At 47.1% G+C, this 17175-nt stretch overlaps 1 protein-coding gene across 3 annotated transcripts in view; it reads right to left on the reverse strand.

Moving 5' to 3' along the window:
* Positions 1-17175, reverse strand: part of ZNF395 (zinc finger protein 395) — a 39355-nt gene that overhangs the window by 12928 nt on the left and 9252 nt on the right. For 2 of the 3 annotated variants that reach the window (XM_067039977.1, XM_059071347.2), the window contains exons 2-3: positions 3546-3792; positions 1934-2166 (exon numbers count right to left, since the gene is read on the reverse strand). In XM_067039977.1, coding sequence (XP_066896078.1) covers positions 1934-2166; positions 3546-3779 — 467 coding nt within the window. In that variant the 5' untranslated portion in view covers positions 3780-3792. Of the gene's footprint in view, positions 1-1933; positions 2167-3545; positions 3793-6434; positions 6685-17175 lie in introns of all 3 variants that reach the window. The other variant, XM_067039976.1, reaches the window with a different exon arrangement.

A 17175-nucleotide genomic window follows, 5' to 3' on the forward strand; every position in this document is an offset into this window, starting at 1 on the left:
TCCTTCCCCTCCCCCCAAGATTAACGATGAGGTATTGTGATAGCTTCTGGATGTGAACAGAACCTGGTACATAAGCCAAGGAGCAAAAAACCCAGAAATACTAAAATAAATCTTCCAGTGCAAATCTCAATGCTTCATACGGCAGAGTTCTATAAAATTTTACACATAATTTTTTAAATCCATATAAAGTTACATTATTTGGAAATAAAATTAAAGCTATCTATAAGTTAATGCTAAAGTTAGTCCATCTGAAATAAATTTCTAGGTGGCTCCTCTGTTTCAAAGGACTGTATTATACAATTCATTCTTTACAATTCAGATCCACTAAAATATACGACTGGGCTTGAAGCAGCTAAACGAAAACTAGTAATGTATTAAATGTGTCAGCATCCCCCTTTTTATATGATTATTTGTATTTTTATTTCCACAGAATAGAAAGGCAAATTCTTTGCCAGTATTCCATTGAATTGACAATCACAAATGTTGTTGCTCTGGTCTGGTCTCAAGACACGGGGTGTTACTGTCAATAACAATAATACTCACAGACAAACACACATGGGGCAGGGGACAGGGCTCAACTGCTTACACATCCTGTATATAAGAATCTCATTGGCAGGGGCTTCCCTGGTGGCGCAGTGGTTAAGAATCCACCTGCCAATGCAGGGGACACCGGTTCAAGCCCTGGTCCAGGAAGATCCCACACGTCGCGGAGCAACTAAGCCCGTGCGCCACAACTACTGAGCCTGCGCTCTAGAGCCCGCGAGCCACAACTACTGAGCCCGCGTGCCACAACTACCGAAGCCCACGTGCCTAGAGCCCATGCTCCGCAACAAGAGAAGCCACTGCAATAAGAAGCCCGGGCTCCGCAAAAGAGTAGCACCTGCTCACTGCAACTAGAGAAAGCCCACATACAGCAACGAAGACCCAACACAGTGAAAAATAATAAATAAAAATAAATAAATTTATTTTTTTAAAAAGGAAAAGAATCTCATTGGCAGATTTTCTTTTTTAATCTTAAAATATCAATGTGCATAAAGTATATAACATAGAAATTAGAATATACATATTCTCAGGGTAAAACATCATGTCATAAAATTCTCAAGCAGGGACTTCCCTGGCAGGTCCAGTGGTTAAGACCGTGCTTCCACTGCAGGGGGCATGGGTTCAATCCCTGGTCGGGAGCTAAGAGCCTGCATACTGTGCAGTATGGCCAGAAAAGTAAAAATAATTAAAAAAAAAAAAATTCTAAAGCAAAGTAAGCATTCTGCATTCAGCATCGATAGTTTTAAATATCTAGCCGGGGCTCTGCAATCTCTAGACTGAGTCTTCCGCCTCTTTTAGCCTGGCTCACAAGCTAAGAATGGCTTAACAATTTTTAAATGGTTTTAAAAATCGAAAGAAGAATATTCCTTCTTGACATGACACATGGAAATGACATGAAATTGAAATCTGAGTGTCCATAAGTAAGGTTTTATTGGGGCACGACACGCCCACCTGTTTACATACTATCTGTGGCTGATTTCACGGGACCACAGCCAGGCAGAGAAGCTGTGACAGAGACCATGTGGCCCACAAAGCCTACGTTATTTACTCTCTGGCCCATTCTGAACACGTTTGCTGACTCCTGATCTAAGCCATTTTTTTCTCTCTCATCGTGAAAAACTAAGACCTAATTTTAGTTTGAGCATGAAAGGGGAAAAAAAATAGCCCTTAGCCAGACAAAGCTATATCACCCATAATAGAGTTACAGGGAAGAAAAGACGCCCTTCTGGGTCTTTTCAAAAGGATGTCCTCTCACTGTATCCCATTTGTCTGATATCTTGACAACTAGACACCTGGTAAGTTCCACATTCCTTCCCCAACACAAGGCATCCCAAAACCCCATACCTCACCACCCATGTGTCTTTCAGAGCCCAGGTTCTGTCACACAAACCTCTTTGGGACATCAATGTTCCTGGAGACAGGCCTGTAGGCTGGCGCCTGGGTTCCCTGCTCGGGAGGTGGCGCCTGGGGGATGGGGCTCTGCAGCTCGGCTGGCCACACCTCCTCCGCTTTGCAGCAGATTTGTAACTTCTGGTCCAACAGCCAGACAGTCACCTTATCCTCTGCCCAACTATGCCGCTCCACCAGTCCTGTACACTCTTGACCCCCGTACCACACACAAACCTGGGGAGAGAAAAACAGCAACCAGTGGTCAGCACTTGGGAGTCCTCACTCCATATGTCCCAAGTTCTGGAAGCCAGGAGCCGTACGCCACAAACTGCATTCTCTGACTCATCTTTAATTCAAGCAGATGCTCCCAGGTACCTGCTTCCCACCTGAACACCCAGACTAGCCACAGTGGATTGGTTCTTCCCAAAACAAATCCTTATAAATTCTCTAGATGGAGAGGGCAAATATGTCAGTTTCTTGGATTTTTTTTTTTTTTAACTTGGAGTCTACATGCAATTAAAGTTATGTTGTTATCATCTTAAAATAGACTGTTGTAACTATAGGATGTTTTCTGTGAGCCTCATAGTAACCACAAAGAGAAAACCTCTAGGAGATACACAAAAGATAAAGAAATCAACACACAGGACTCAAAAAAAAAAAAAAAAATCAACAAATCACACACACACAAAAAAAGACAGCAAGAGAAGAAGAAAGAAACAAAGGAATTACAAACCAGTCAGAAAACATTTAACAAGCCAGCAATACCAAGTCCTTATCTATCACTAATTACTTTAAATGTAAATGGATTAAATTCTCAAATCAAACGAATTTTGAATCTGTGTCCCTCCCTCCTGATTTCTTGCCCTGATTTCTTGACTAGCCTCTGAAGTCTTATATATCTGCTGGTCTCCAACTATTGCCTTGAATTGCTCACACCCTGCATTTTTCCCTCAGAGGATCCTGAGTCTACCGGGGAGCAAGATGGTAGGTGGTGAAGAAGTAGGCTGACTGCTTTTCAAGGGTGCCTAGCAGTTGCCAGGTGGCCTCACCTCATGGGAAGAGATGTCTGGACGACACAAGCCTTGAAACAGAGGCAGAAAGCAGAGCCTCTATTATCAGCTCTTGAGAAGGCAGTGAAGGAGAAGCCCATGCATCTGGATCTAGTGACAACATCAGGCACAGGTGATGCCTGAGCCCTGCCACAGGGGAGGAAACACTGGAAAAGGGACTCCAAATGGCATTCCAACTAAACAAACACCTTCATCTCTTGAAAACATCTAAAGGTAATTCAAAGATGAAATCTTATCTGTCTTCTGTAAGTCTGAGATTCTTTCCCTTGTTTTTGTAAAGTTGCAAACGGAGACAGATTAAGAGAAACAGCTCTGGCCATGCTTTGAACTGAGGTTATGAACAGGCCTGAGCCCAGAACTGTCGTGGAGGAGCCCTGGGTCTGCTCATTCCCTTGGGAAGCCTGCTGCCCAAGGGCTCATATGGCTGCAGGGAAAAGGTCTGTGCTAAAGCCCGTGCCCAGAGAGTTTCACTCAGGGCACCACTGGGCCGCCAAATGCAAGCCTGGAGAGATTGGACATTTGTCCACTCGGGGATCAACCTACCTTCTGCCCAGGCTGAAAGGCCACCTGCTGGAGGCCTGAGGTGCCTGAAGCCTTGAGGAGTTCCTTGGGCTGCTCCTGGCAGGTCATGTCCTTAGAGGCAAGGAAGGGCTGGGGAGCCGCCCCCTCAAGCAGCTCTGCCTGAGGCTCCAAGGGTGGGGCAGCCCCGGGTGGCCCCAACACCCGGGCGCCCAGGAGGGACCTCTTGCCAAGGCGCCGGGACAGAACGCTGGCCATGCTGCTGCCTTTCCTGGGAGGCAAAGGGGACACAGAGTCCTTTATCCCGTATCTGGAGGCATCAGGAAGCCCTACACACAGCTGGAACCTGTGAGTGTCCGTTAAAAAGGATGCAACAGTTTAAAGTAACTTTTACAACTTTTTTCTTTTTACAAGAGTAATACCTGTTACTAGTAGGACATTTAGAATGTACTGATAAGCACAAAGAAAAACAAATCCCTCAAGAAGCAGCCTCCCACAGATACCCATGTTTCCCATACAGCATTCCAAGCTTTCTTCTACACATAGGTTTATTTATGTATTTCTATTTCTACAAAAATGGGATCACGGTTTGGTAAACTGAATTTACACTTATCCTGTGTGGGTTATACTGTATCATTAAATGTTATTCCACAATCATACTTTTGTAAGTCACACAGTGTTTTCTTAGGCGGATGCGTCACTGCAAATTTAACAAATTCCTTATTCTTCTTCCTGAGGGCTGTAGCCAGGGCTGGGCTGCCACAACTGCTCTGCCTGCAGGGAGCATCTCAGCACACACACCTGTCCGCTTCCCGGGTCAGGATGCTATTACAACAGCGCTAAGTCAGAGCGGGAGGGGGTCTGTCACTCAGATGCTCAAGCTCAGCGGGCTTCAAAGTTGCCAACAGCCACAGAAGTGAGCCAACTATCCTTGTTTTCCACTTGAGGGAACCCCACTTGTGGGGAGCTTAAGCGACTTATTCCTGGCGGTGCAGGTAGTTGGTGTCAGAGCCTGAACCAGAACTGGTCTCCTAACCCCAAACCCAGGTCTCCTCAGCGCCTCCCAACTGCCTGCCCCCTGCCCCCGACAGGCTCCGGGGCTTAGGCCACTCGAGCATTCAGGGCTGATGGAAACGCAGGACCACAGCCCTGACGTGGACCAAAGAGAACCATTCCAGGCCTCTGCACGGTCACCCCACGACGGACAGGAGCTGCTCTGGAAACCGCACACGTCATTTCTGCGTGCTCAGAGCCATCAGCAGAAAGCTTGGTGTGATGCTCCTTTAGTCAAAACCCTCCTGCCTGAGAGGCGGGGTTCTAACCAGCCGGCACTCTCTAAGCCCCAGGGCAGGGGCGGGGGTGGGGGGCAGACACCCCTTGACCTTCAGGTGCCTACACCATTCCAGAAAAGAGGAAGTCAATCGTATGGGACCTCAGAGATTCAAATCAGTCAATGAGCTTGCTCTTGGGAAATCCCACCCCAGATCCACAGCCTCCCTGCTAAGCAGGATGCAGGGAAAGCACAGTATCTCTATCTGCCTCAGGCTGCACTGTGGACCCCACTCAGAGCCTGTGTCCTCATCTGTAAGTCACAATGCTAAGACTCCCCTTATCAACCTTCGAGGAGCAATGAGAACCTTCCGGTAGAAGCCCTCTGGACACAGGCCTTCTAAATAATGCTGTATTAGACTTATCTTTCAAGTTCTTTAAAAGGTGATGAATAATCCCTTTCTCCCCAATAAGATGTGACCCCCAGGTTATGTGGACAGCTCGCCTCTTAACACCTCATTTATGTGGAGACACTGTATTCATACCTAACACTGAAGAGCATTTCCTATGTACTAGACTCTAAGTGCGGTACTGGCATTCTCTCATTCCACAGGTACCATGAGTCTCCATCCTCATTCTGTCCTCAAAAAAACAAAGACCCAGAGAGATTAAAAGCCTTGACCAAGGTCAGGGTAACAGGCCGAATCAGGGCCCCTCAGGACCTGCTGACTTCAAAGTCTGCTTTTTTAGGATGACACCATGCTCCCCCAAACCCTCTGCCTGGGGCCCATGACCTATGGCCTCTAACTTCCCTATTCTCACCTCCTTGGACTCCACTGACTTCCATCTCTGCTGTCCACGTCACGACCTGGGTCACAAGGTACCGCCCAGCACCAGAGGCTCGAGCTTTGGGCTCACGACCCCAGGCGTACCCTCCTTCCTGGTTCCCTCTCCTGGTTCCTCAGGCTACTGGCTGCCCTTGTCAGCAGCCCCATTCCCACCAACTCCTCTCCAAGAACTGCCTTCCACTGGTCACCCAGCAACAGGTCAGAACTCTGCAGTCCCTTCACCCCCAGAAACCAGAATCCCTCGCATCCGCATAGGGCTCGAGGGGTGGATCGCCACCAGGGGGCACAGCTGCTCCCAGGCCTGCTGGGTCTGCTGGCGGAAGGGGAAGAATCAGACCCGGCACCCTGTGAACTCACGCTCCCCCTCCTCCAGAGCGCTCATAGCGCCTCAGCCGTCCTGCGGCTCATGCCCTCTGGGAACCCTAGCACACTCAACACCTCTGCTGCCCCAGGTCATCTGTTCCCTCTTAACTCACTTCTCCAGTCAGTACTTAGTCGATGAACCGATTTGTACAGAGCATATCCCCGGTGCTGTGGCAGGTGTAAAATACTAGGATTTTCACGGACTCAATAACACCACCGTCTCCCTACCTGGAATGCCCATCCGACTAACTCCACCCCTGTCTACTAAGCTTGGCATTTCCAGAGACTGTTCCAGCGGCCTTTCCCCTCCCTCCCACCCCTCTGCCCGTGGCCGCACCCACGCCAGGAGAAAACTGCACCACAGCTATGGGTTCAAACTTGCTTTGAATAGTTCCATAAACCTTCTTTACTTTGCACCCTTGTCCAGAAGTACCTCGGGGCTTCGTTTGGGTCCCATGCCATCTTCACGTCTCCCGATTCCTGGCCTCCTTCCCAACCATCCCAGCAAAGTACGCTCAGCAAACATCTCCACGATAACAAGACGTGAAGGGTAAAAATAAGCTTAAAAGATAAGAATAAAGTCGCAAATACAGAGGAAAAGGGTTTGGCACATTTTTATCAGTGTTTTACTCAGAGCTTCAAGGGCTAGAATCAGAGAGTATGGTATGTCCACCATGAATTCCCTAGAAAGCAAAGAGATAAGAAAAAGGTCAAAATCACAGCAGCATCCTACAGAGTTCCTCTCTAAGTGTCTGGTGACTTTATATTTAGTAACACTCTATTGGAAAGCTTTACTATGTATGTCATCAAAAGGAATAAAAACGTTAAGGAGTGGGCTTCCCTGGTGGCGCAGTGGTTGAGAGTCCGCCTGCCGATGCGGGGGACGCGGGTTCGTGCCCCGGTCCGGGAAGATCCCACGTGCCGCGGAGCGGCTGGGCCCGTGAGCCATGGCCGCTGAGGCTGCGCGTCCGGAGCCTGTGCTCCGCAACGGGAGAAGCCACAGCAGTGAGAGAGACACGCGTACCGCAAGAAAAAAAAAAAAAAAAAAAGTAAGGAGTAAATTCTTTACCACTACCAAAAAAAAATGTCCAAGCTGATTTGTTGCTCATTTGGTTTTAAAAACTCAGTCACCTACCACCATCCTCGAAGCCTCAAGCCGGAAACAAGAACCTCAAACCCTCAGTTTAATGTCGCTGAGCTAGAAGTGAAGCCACAGTGCCACTTAGAGACATCAGATGGCAGCATCCATCCAGAGAAAGAAACAATCCTGCTCTTGACTCAAAAAAAAAAAAAAAAAAAAAGAAAAAGAAAGAAAGAAAAAAAACACAGTGGCCACCCCCACTTTCCACAGCAGGAAGTTTGAGGTTTCTACCACTGAAATGAAGAAAGGGTAGTATTTCCAAAATTCCTGGGCTTCCAGACGGAGCCTGAAATATTTGGCTAACAGACTCTGACGATGTTTTTGTTAAGTCTTTTTTTTTTTTTTTTTTTTTTAAGTGTAAAGAACGCTTTTTATTTGGTTTGTGAAGCTGCACCTTCCAAAGCCTGCTGGATTTGCACAGTTGGTGAACCTGCCCACTTCCGGCTTCTTCCCACATGCATTCTCTGGCCTTTCACCTTTAACTGGCCTGAATTCCACCCTGAAATACCTTTTATTATTTGTTTTATTTATAGTGCGCCCAAATCTTATTTTTTAAAAGCAGAAGAGAAAGAAGGAAGGGAAACTCTCTTTATTAAACGCCTAATAGCATCAACTTTCGCAAATTGTATCTAATTTAATCCTTAGAGTGACTTAAGATAAACATACGGTCTTTTATGTCTGATGAGGAAACTGAGCCGCTGAGAGGTTAGGTTGCCAAGGCTACACAGTCAGGAAAGGCAGCCACTAGAGACTGAACTCATTTCTGCCTGGTGTCAAAGGGCATGATCCTACCATTATTCCAATAGGTGTGAGATCTCTCAAAATAAAACACTCAAGTTGCTTTTCATCTACATGGTATTTTTTTTTCCCTATGTCGGTGAACCTCTACAGGAAAGAAAAGGAAAAAAAAAAAAAAAAAAAAAAGCAAAACAAACAAAAAACCAGCTCCCAATCCTGCAAGTCTCCTTGTGTACTTTTTCTTTCCTTGAAAACCCAATTCTCCACTTGCATCTTAGCCTCCCACCTACAATATAAAGGTCAATGCTTTCCTCCAACCTTGTTCAACAGTCCAGGTCACTGTTAATCATTTAGCCGTTTGGGAAGACCTTTATACACAATATTGCCCTCTGAGAGGGTGCAGAGAGATAATGTAATCAATCCCAAAAGTTAGGGGAAATCTTAGCCAAATTTACACTGAGGATTGATGGCATGGAAGTGAAAAAACATGAATCTAGATTAAATGTAGGCTGGGCAGTATGTCCAGGTGTGTTGATCAGCATTACATTAGGAACACGGCTCAACAGATAACACCATCCCTCAAGTCCCTCGGGGATTCGGAAGTGAATTCAAGCACCTACAGAGGTCTGCCATGCAGGCAGGAAGAGGATCCAGGTTAATCTGGACTCTAGAGGGACTTTCCAGGACCTGTTACTTTATACCTTAGCTTGAGGGTCCCAACCCCCTCCCAGCATGTTTGTACCAATGTAACCACCGCTTCCTTCAAATCTTTCTTCCCTGATCTCTACTTTCAACGCACCCCCCTATTGGTTTCTTTCCTGGGAGCTATTGATAGTCCATAATAACCAGCCAGCCCCTAACTTGCCATATGGTTCTGGTTCGGCAAAGAGAAATCAAGAAACATCTATTTCAGGGTAACAATAACAGTGTTTCAACACATAGTCAAATTCAGCTTTATAATGTTACATTCTCGACTTACGGAAGTCCTTGACCGAAACATAAACTCAGGCTAAAAAAGACTTCCTGGCTGATGTACAGTTTTAAGATATCCCGCGTCCTCTTTGCTTCTCACCCCCACCACTGTCACCCATAGGGAGGGGTTGGCTACCCGAGAAGATGTATTTTGGTCCATGGAAAAGGGGTTAGCCCTTTTCCAGGCTCAGCAAACATCTTCTGATGCGCTAATAGCCCTTAACGAGGACATCTGCCATCAGTTAAATAACTGGGACAGACAGAATAGGAAAACAAACCCTCTCTGTGGTTCTAAGTTGCAAATTGCCATTTGACATGTCACTGTTGTCAGACAATCCCAGGTCTCAGCACACCCATGTGTGTGCGCATGCGCGCGCATGCGCTCACATTCAACAGGCGCTCTCTCCTACCTCCCATGGCAACAGGCCATGACGTCACCGAGTAGCACTTCCAGCACACAGGTCATAAAGTCAAACTGATTCATTACACAACTAATGGGGTTTTTGGTGGTGGCCGTTTTTTTTTTTTTTTGTCGTTAAGGAGGGTGAAGTTTGGAGTAAGACTCCCATTTGCCGAAGCATGGGTGCTTTGCTGCCTCTCTAATGAACAATCTAGGGACCAAGGTGCCGGGCATTACTCCTCTTCCAAGAGTTTCAGGGTCTCCACTAACCTTCAGCTTTCTACTCTATGATCTCCCCTGGTAACCACTGCACAGAACATCGATTTGAGTTTTGGGTTCTTTGGCTAATATTTTGCATATCATTCTTAATCTTTTATCAGAAAGTTGCTAATGTTTTCTTTTTAATTTTATTTATTTATGTCTGCGTTGGGTCTTCGTTGCTGTGTGCGGGCTTCCTCTAGTTGCGGCACGTGGACTTCTCATTGCAGTGGCTTCTCTTGTTGCGGAGCACGGGCTCTAGGTGCACGGGCTTCAGTAGTTGCGGTGCACAGGCTTAGTGGTTCCGTGGCATGTGGGATCTTCCCGGACCAGGGCTCGAATCCATGTCCCCTAAACTGGCAGGCGGATTCCTAACCACTGCACCACCAGGGAAGTCCCTCATATTTTCTTTTAAATCTGTAAAGTTTTAACTTAATTTCTTTTTTCAATGTGACATTCTAAGCTCATGCAAAGGTCAGAATGTTGCAGCACACCACATCTTTTATTTTATAACAGAATTCAGTGGAGAATAGGACAATTCATTTGTCCAAAACAATTCATGTTTCAGCAGTTCTTGGCCAGGGACGATCTCTGTTGAGAGATGCCATGTGCGTCCATAGCATATTGATGACTATATGCAAATACGTCTGTGGTCCTTGCCATCTGAACCTTGGCAGAAAGAGGTAAGGTGTCATACTCCACCATCACCACCCAAATGCTGCCTGGTAGTTTCTTAAGCCTTATTTTCTTCTGGGGTGCCTTCTCCAGAAAAAGTTAAAAACAAACAAAAAAAACCTCACTTCACTGAGCATATATTGACCGTTTCTTCCCAGAGGATTTTCTTCCCAGCCTGGCTTTGGACAGAAAAACCACCAAGGGTAGCCAAGGACCTGCACCAAAACATCTAGGTCTCTCAAGTTATGCATCAGGTCCTGTTGCACCATTTTTTAAATGTGTGGTATGCATTTTAGGTTTTCATGATATCAGCTTAAGATCACAGCACTGAGCATATTAGTAATTGATTCAATACCAAGATTTCTAAATCAGCTGTTCAGAGAATGACCATTTGGATTCTCAGGTCATTCTAACTGTTGTCGTCTTCTGAAGTTTTTTTTTTTTTTTTTTTTTTTGGATTTATTTATTTATTTGGCTGTGCCGGGTCTTAGTTGCAACACGCAGGATCTTCGTTGCCACGTGCAGGATCTTTAGTTGTGGCACGTCTGAAGGTTTTTTTTTGAAAACTGGATTACACTGCCTCCATGTATAATAGTTTAGACTACCGGTAAAATTAAAATGAGACAATCAGGATAGGCAAGGATCTTAAAGGTTGCCCATCCCCCATTCGGGGCTGGCTCCTCGCCACAGCATTTCCTATAACTGAGTGTCCAGCCTTCCCATAGCTGAGTAATAGATGTAACAGAAAAGTGGAAGGAGAAAATAAGGGCCCCAAATAGCCGTGCTATTTTCATATCCCAGCAGATGGGCCACAGAAATAGGTCACCTGATCTGGTTACACTGAATTTTCTCCAGCAAATAACAAATGACCCTGATCAACAAATACTTTTGTTGGTCTGACTGCACAACAGCCATTCAATCAAGTGAAAGAGACCATTCTGTCTGCACTGCCAGCAGGGAAGGAGAGCATTTTCATAGTTCAGCCCAGAACTACACTTCCCCTTCCTTAACACCTAGCTCCCCATTTGCTTTCAAAACCACCAGCGCCCTTTATTCATTGCTCTGCTGTGCGTACGCTACTCTGTATGAAACAAGACAATTCTTAGCACAGTCCTGGGCACACAGGGCTCAGTGATCTGTAACTACTTCTATTAGTTCCGACGGACCGCATCTCCCTTAGACGGCAGGCCCTTGCTCACCCCATCAAATTTATGATTTTTGAAGAGATGCTATTCCCATAGGTGAGGAGAGCCCCGGATGTAAAAAATAATGTGTTGTAAGAAATAAGACCTGCTGCTCGCCCAAAAATGAACAGTCATAGTGTCTTAGTAGCGCTTCGGTGTTCAGACTCGGTTCTAAGACAGCAGTCTTTTCTTGACAGCAGGTAGAGAATGCTTTATAAGGAAGCAGGGATAAGTAAAAGCATGCCTAGGAACGTGCCATGTGAGAGGGAGAGACGATCCAGCACTGTTTTCATACATGCACGGGGCACGCATGCATGTGTATACATGTGGGTGCCTGCACTGTGGTTAAACCTGATTTGGCTGTACCAAAACTATGTGAGACGCAGGAGGCACGGAGATGCGTGACTGCTGACTCAGCATCCTACCCAGAGCCAGCAGGAAGGAGGGAGCCAGGAGCTGAGTATCTCCGCAAGAACAAGCCTCGAAGAACTGACAGTTCCCTCCAGCAGTTTGCAGGCTAAGCTTCCAACCTGAACATTAACCGCCAATGAATGCCTGAATGGTATTTGGGTTTACAGTCACTTTGATACACACATTCGAGGCTTCCTTTTTTTTTTTTTTTTTTCTGACCTCCTGGCAACTCAAGGAAACACGGAGGGACAATTTAATCCCAATTTTACAGCTCAGAAAACTGAGGTTCCTCCAGAAGGCCACTGATTTGCCCGAGCTAGCCTGCTGGGGTATCTGCAGCTTTCCTGGCCCCTCCCTGGCCTCGTTCTCTCTTCCCCTCAAGGGGAGACCCAGCAGCAGGACAGGGGCTCGGGCTGGAAGGGCTCCAGAGTTCGCAGCCCCAGTGCCTTCACATTGCCTTGTCTGGTCCTCACAATGAACGCTGTGAGGAAGAAAGCGTGAGTTTCATTGGGAAGAAGGGATCTATTAGAGGCACTTACAATAATGAAAAGAGAAAGCTGGCAATAAAAGAACCACCCCCCCAAAATATAAAACACAGAGGGGAGAATTTAAAACGCCTGACAGTCCAGGACCCGTTAGTGTAAGGCCCTGAGTGGTACACACGCCAGAAAAGCTCTGTGATCATGATACCTGAGGTGCCAACCCCGAGATACAAGAAAAGGGCCCCTTATGTTCTCCTTACTTTGAAGGCAGAGAAATGCAGGCTCTCTCTCTATATATATATATTTTTTTTTTTTCATTGAAGTGGTTAAAGTAGAAAAATTACTCAGAACTCACCAGTCATTTGAATGAATAATCACATTCCTTGACTATGCTAAATAAACAGATGGTGGGGGGGGTGGCAGTTGTAGGGAAGGTGAGAGCCACCTGGCGACTTTCCTGGCTGGAATCAATAGGTAATAAAAAGGCAGCAGCCCTCTACAGGGGTGGATAATCAGAGCACAAAGGGCTGCAGGTGCCCAAGAAAGGAACCACCTGGTCCGGGGACCGGGCCAGGAGTGGGAGATGCAAAATTATAGATGAGAAACCATGCACACACAGACAGGATGGCCCAACTAGAGACACCAAACCAGAAAAGAGAAACAGCTATGGGAAGGGATCAAGGTGCCCAAAATACCCCTCCAGAATCCAAGTCTCATCTGGGAGCCACCGGTGCCAAACCAGCCAGTGGGAAATAAAAGTGTAATCTTGGCAGTTATAAGTCACAAGATAAGAAACACGTGCCGTTGGGATGACAGAACATTCTAGTGGCTGATAACATTTAAAAACCTGAAATAAGAGCTGGGTGCCAGAATTCGTTCCAAGACCAGGATGGCTGACCGGCCAAGGGAATAGACGTGTCTAGCCAGAAGGGCGATAACAGGCCTCCACAGATCCACTTTTAATCCAACTTTTCCCTCCCTTCTGACTTCCCGGCTGACTGTACAGGCTTTCTGTTTCAGGATGGCAGTGGCTCCTCATGCTGTCACTCTATCACCTTCTCCCGGGAGACTGCTCTGATCATCTCCTGGGATTGGAGCATCTCCCCCAGTACCAACAGGAATGCTTCCCATCCCCCAGGAATGCTGTGGCTGAGGGGGAAAAAAAGTCTGGATACACCTGAGCAACTAAAACTGGCTCCTCAAAATGGAAACAGAATGTGCAAGAGAAGCTAACCCCGGGCACACTGCCGGGGACGCCTCTCCAGGAAAAGGGCTCGTGGCAGCCCGTCACCTTGACCTGTGCAACTTTCGGCAACAAGCCACCCCCTCGGAGCCTTAGTTTCCTGCCTCAGCGTGAAAAATGAGAACAGTGCCCAGCATGTGAAACGATCTCAACAGATGTGTTGCCTCCCCTGTTCCCCGATTTCAGACCAGCACTAGACAGCCCAATGACACGGTGGGCCACTCGGAGAGCTAAGGAGCCCCTGTCCCGCTGGCATCTGAAAACTGAGGCTGCAAAAGGATATTCAACCCGAACCAGTAATACAACTACTGACTCTAAAGGGAATCAAGAAGTTGACCACAGGTGAGCCGCTGATTCACTGAAATCCCAACAGAACTGATTTCAGCAAGACCGGGGAACCGAGAAATCCAGCATGTTCCATTTAGAGGCCAGCTGGCCACGGTGAACCAACCCCAGGGCTCCCTGCTTCGAGAGCTCAACACCCAGCCAGCCAGCTCTGCCCTGCGGCCCAAAGCAGAGCCCACGTGACCCGGCCCCCCACCTTGCTCTCTCAGCACACAGGTCCCGACCCTGCCTCCTCTTCTAGCTGAAATCTCCATCTTGGTGCCCCGCCCAGGGCGGCTCGAGGCCCACTGCCAGGCCTCCCCGAGGCGGAGTGTGACCAGCCTCTGCGAGGACAACCCCCCCCCAGGATCCGACGCTTCAGCCCCGGGTCCCCGCTGTCCCAGATCTGGATCCACATTCACCCGTGCAGACCTACACAGCACACAGGGCAGCACCGACTCTACCAGAAACCCAGGGCAAGGGGGGCAGCAGAACCAAAACACCAAGCGTTCTAAACAATCTGTCGGTACTCGACACGCGTGCAGGCTCTCGCCGGTGAACCGAACAGGAGAAGGACGGAGCCTCCGCTTCGGACCCTGACTTTAGAGAACTTTAGGCCTCGCTGAGCTCCTCCTGCATCCTCCCCAGCACTTGTTTATTAAAGCACTTAATACGCTCCAGAGTGACATTCATAGATCTGTGCCGTTGCAGTGAGTGTGAGGCCACACTCTGTATTTCTAAAGACGGGCGGAGAAGAATCACAGATGCGCTGAAGATCTCCAGCTACAGGGAATGAACTGGGTTTAGAATTTACCATCCGGAGTCCACCACCGCTGCTCACCCATCCAGTAATACTTCTCCCACACACACAGGCCAGAGTCCTCGGGGGCCCAGACAGAACTGACTACGGGGCTGAGCGGAGCCCTTCCCAACACCCACCCCTCCAGCCAAGCCGTGGTGAAGCACACGGGGCCACACACCCACCCGCACACCCTAACGCCTGCCCCACTCTCAGAAAACAACTGCTTCGTGTCTGAGCCCACCTCATGTATGCCCGGCCTGCGTTACATCTAAGCTTGGAACTGACCTTGTAATGGGTCTTTACTAAGATTTTAAATTAATGTACCCTGTTACCTAGCAAGTCCCCTTTCTCAGGATCTACCCTAGAGAAACACTCACGTGTGTGGCAAAGAGGCATGTATAGCCACGTTTATTGTAACAGCATTTGTAACAGCAGAGGATTTGGAAATAACTTAAAATGGCCATCCATTAGGCTAAATCAACCAACAGTTTAGCCTTCTGATTCTAAGGAAGGCTATGCAGGAGTTGAACAAAATCAATAAGACCTATACATATGGACAGGACGCCATCCCTGAGATGTAGTGGGGTGGAGGGGGCCAGCACACTACTACTGGTAGTGCACTTAGCTTCTTTTAAGTTCTTTAGGTATAAATGCAAGTATGTTAAGCATTTGGAGAATACCAACAAACTGGTAACAGTGGTTAACCTCTGGGGAAGGGCTGGGATTAGGAGTGGTTGTCAAGGAAGATTTTGTTTGCTCTGGAAGGTTTGCATTTTTTTTTTTTTCCCCTACAGAGAATGTGTTCAAGTACTACTTGTGTAATGAAAATTTCATTTCACCATGTAATTTTGTTTAAAAAGAAAGAAACTGACCCCGCTCCGTACATTTCAGTCACGTGTTTGGGGGCAATTTCTACTCCAATCTCACACACGCGTCCCAGGAGGCTGAGCGCTCAGCGGTGCAAAGCAGTGGGCTCTGCAACACAGATCTTGTTTCAATATTAGAAGCCCAACTCTGTGACTCTGTGAACCGTTCAATTTATACACTACTTCAAGGAAGAGGCAAGAAAAAAGAGAAAGGCATGTCAGGGGACTTCTGGGTAATTCAAAGGGATGTCCTAGGAGCGATTTCAGTTCTTCTAGTTGAGCATTCCAGCTCTCCAACACCACACACACACACACACACACACACACGCACGCACGCACGCAGGCGCACACGCGGACTTGCCAATAATGGCAGCCCTCGCCCAACCACACGTAATCCACACCAGGCCTAGCCGGCTGTGCCTCAGACTCTCCCATCCGGGAATCAGGATTTCTAACATAAATTCAGATCCTGTGGGCTAATGAGAAGGAAGAATCTGACCACCACATTAGAAAAGCTCCAAAAGATCATTTACTCCCCCAGGGCCACCTAACCACACAGAAAGCTGATTTTTAAACACAGACACTCCTCCACCTCCACCTCTTCAAGACACTATGTGAAAAGTCCTTAGAAACACAAAATTCTAATATTAAGGACCTAGGCTAGGCAAAACTAACCTAGGGTGATAGAAATCAGAGCTGTGGTCCTTCCAATCGGGGGAAGATTCACTGGAAAAGGTCACATGGAACACTTCGGAGGTGATGGAAATGTTCTGTCTCGAAATGCATTTGTCAGAACTGATCAAACAGCACATTTCAGATCTGAGCATTCCACTGTATGCAAATTACACCTCAATTAAAAAAAAAAAAAAAAAAAAAACAACTACCCCAGTACAGTTTCTCTGCTAGCTGCAGCAGAACTTTGAGCTGTCCTATCAGACATCTGAAATCTCTGTTGTGCTATGTAAAGAGCACAAGTACCATGGCGACAGTCACCATAAAAATAGATAACAAGATTAAAATGGATAGAGGACACAGGAATTTAAGAACTGGCGCACCAGGAGCAATTCGTTTCGGCAGAAGAAAAATAGAGGACAGGGAGTTTCTCCGTTCCCCCTGCACTTTGAAAAACAACCATTTAGTGTGGTTGTTTTTACTAGAAGAGTTTTATGGCTTCCCAATACTCAAAGGACAAAAAAGGCTGAGAGCTGTTACTTATCATATTTTGCCTTAAAAAAAAAAAAAGTATGATACCCTAAGTTTTTCCCATACCCACTGTTCTGTGGCCCAGGGAGCCGATTCACAGCAATGTGACCAGCACAGATGACGTGCCATACGCTGTGTGAGGTCCAAATGATCCTGAGATAAAGGCGGCCTGGGCACTTTATCAAGTGCACAAAGACTTCCAACTTTAGTTCCAATTACCAAGTTCTGCCTACATTCTTTACATACATCGAAAACTGACGCCCCCTAGGTGTACACCCTGAAATTACTCCACGTGAAGAGAGCACTTTCTTGCCCCATACTGACTTTTTTCAAATGCCAAGATATAGGCATGAATCACTTGGCGACAGAAATCTTGTGTTCTTCTCCAAAAGATGAGATAAACCTCTGCTCTCCTTGTGGAGTTTCTCTAAGAAATGTCTGCTAAGGGACTTAGCCCTTGCAGTGTCCCCAACAG

This window comes from Kogia breviceps, chromosome 8 (assembly GCF_026419965.1).
Source record: "Kogia breviceps isolate mKogBre1 chromosome 8, mKogBre1 haplotype 1, whole genome shotgun sequence".
Taxonomy (NCBI): Eukaryota; Metazoa; Chordata; class Mammalia; order Artiodactyla; family Physeteridae; genus Kogia; species Kogia breviceps.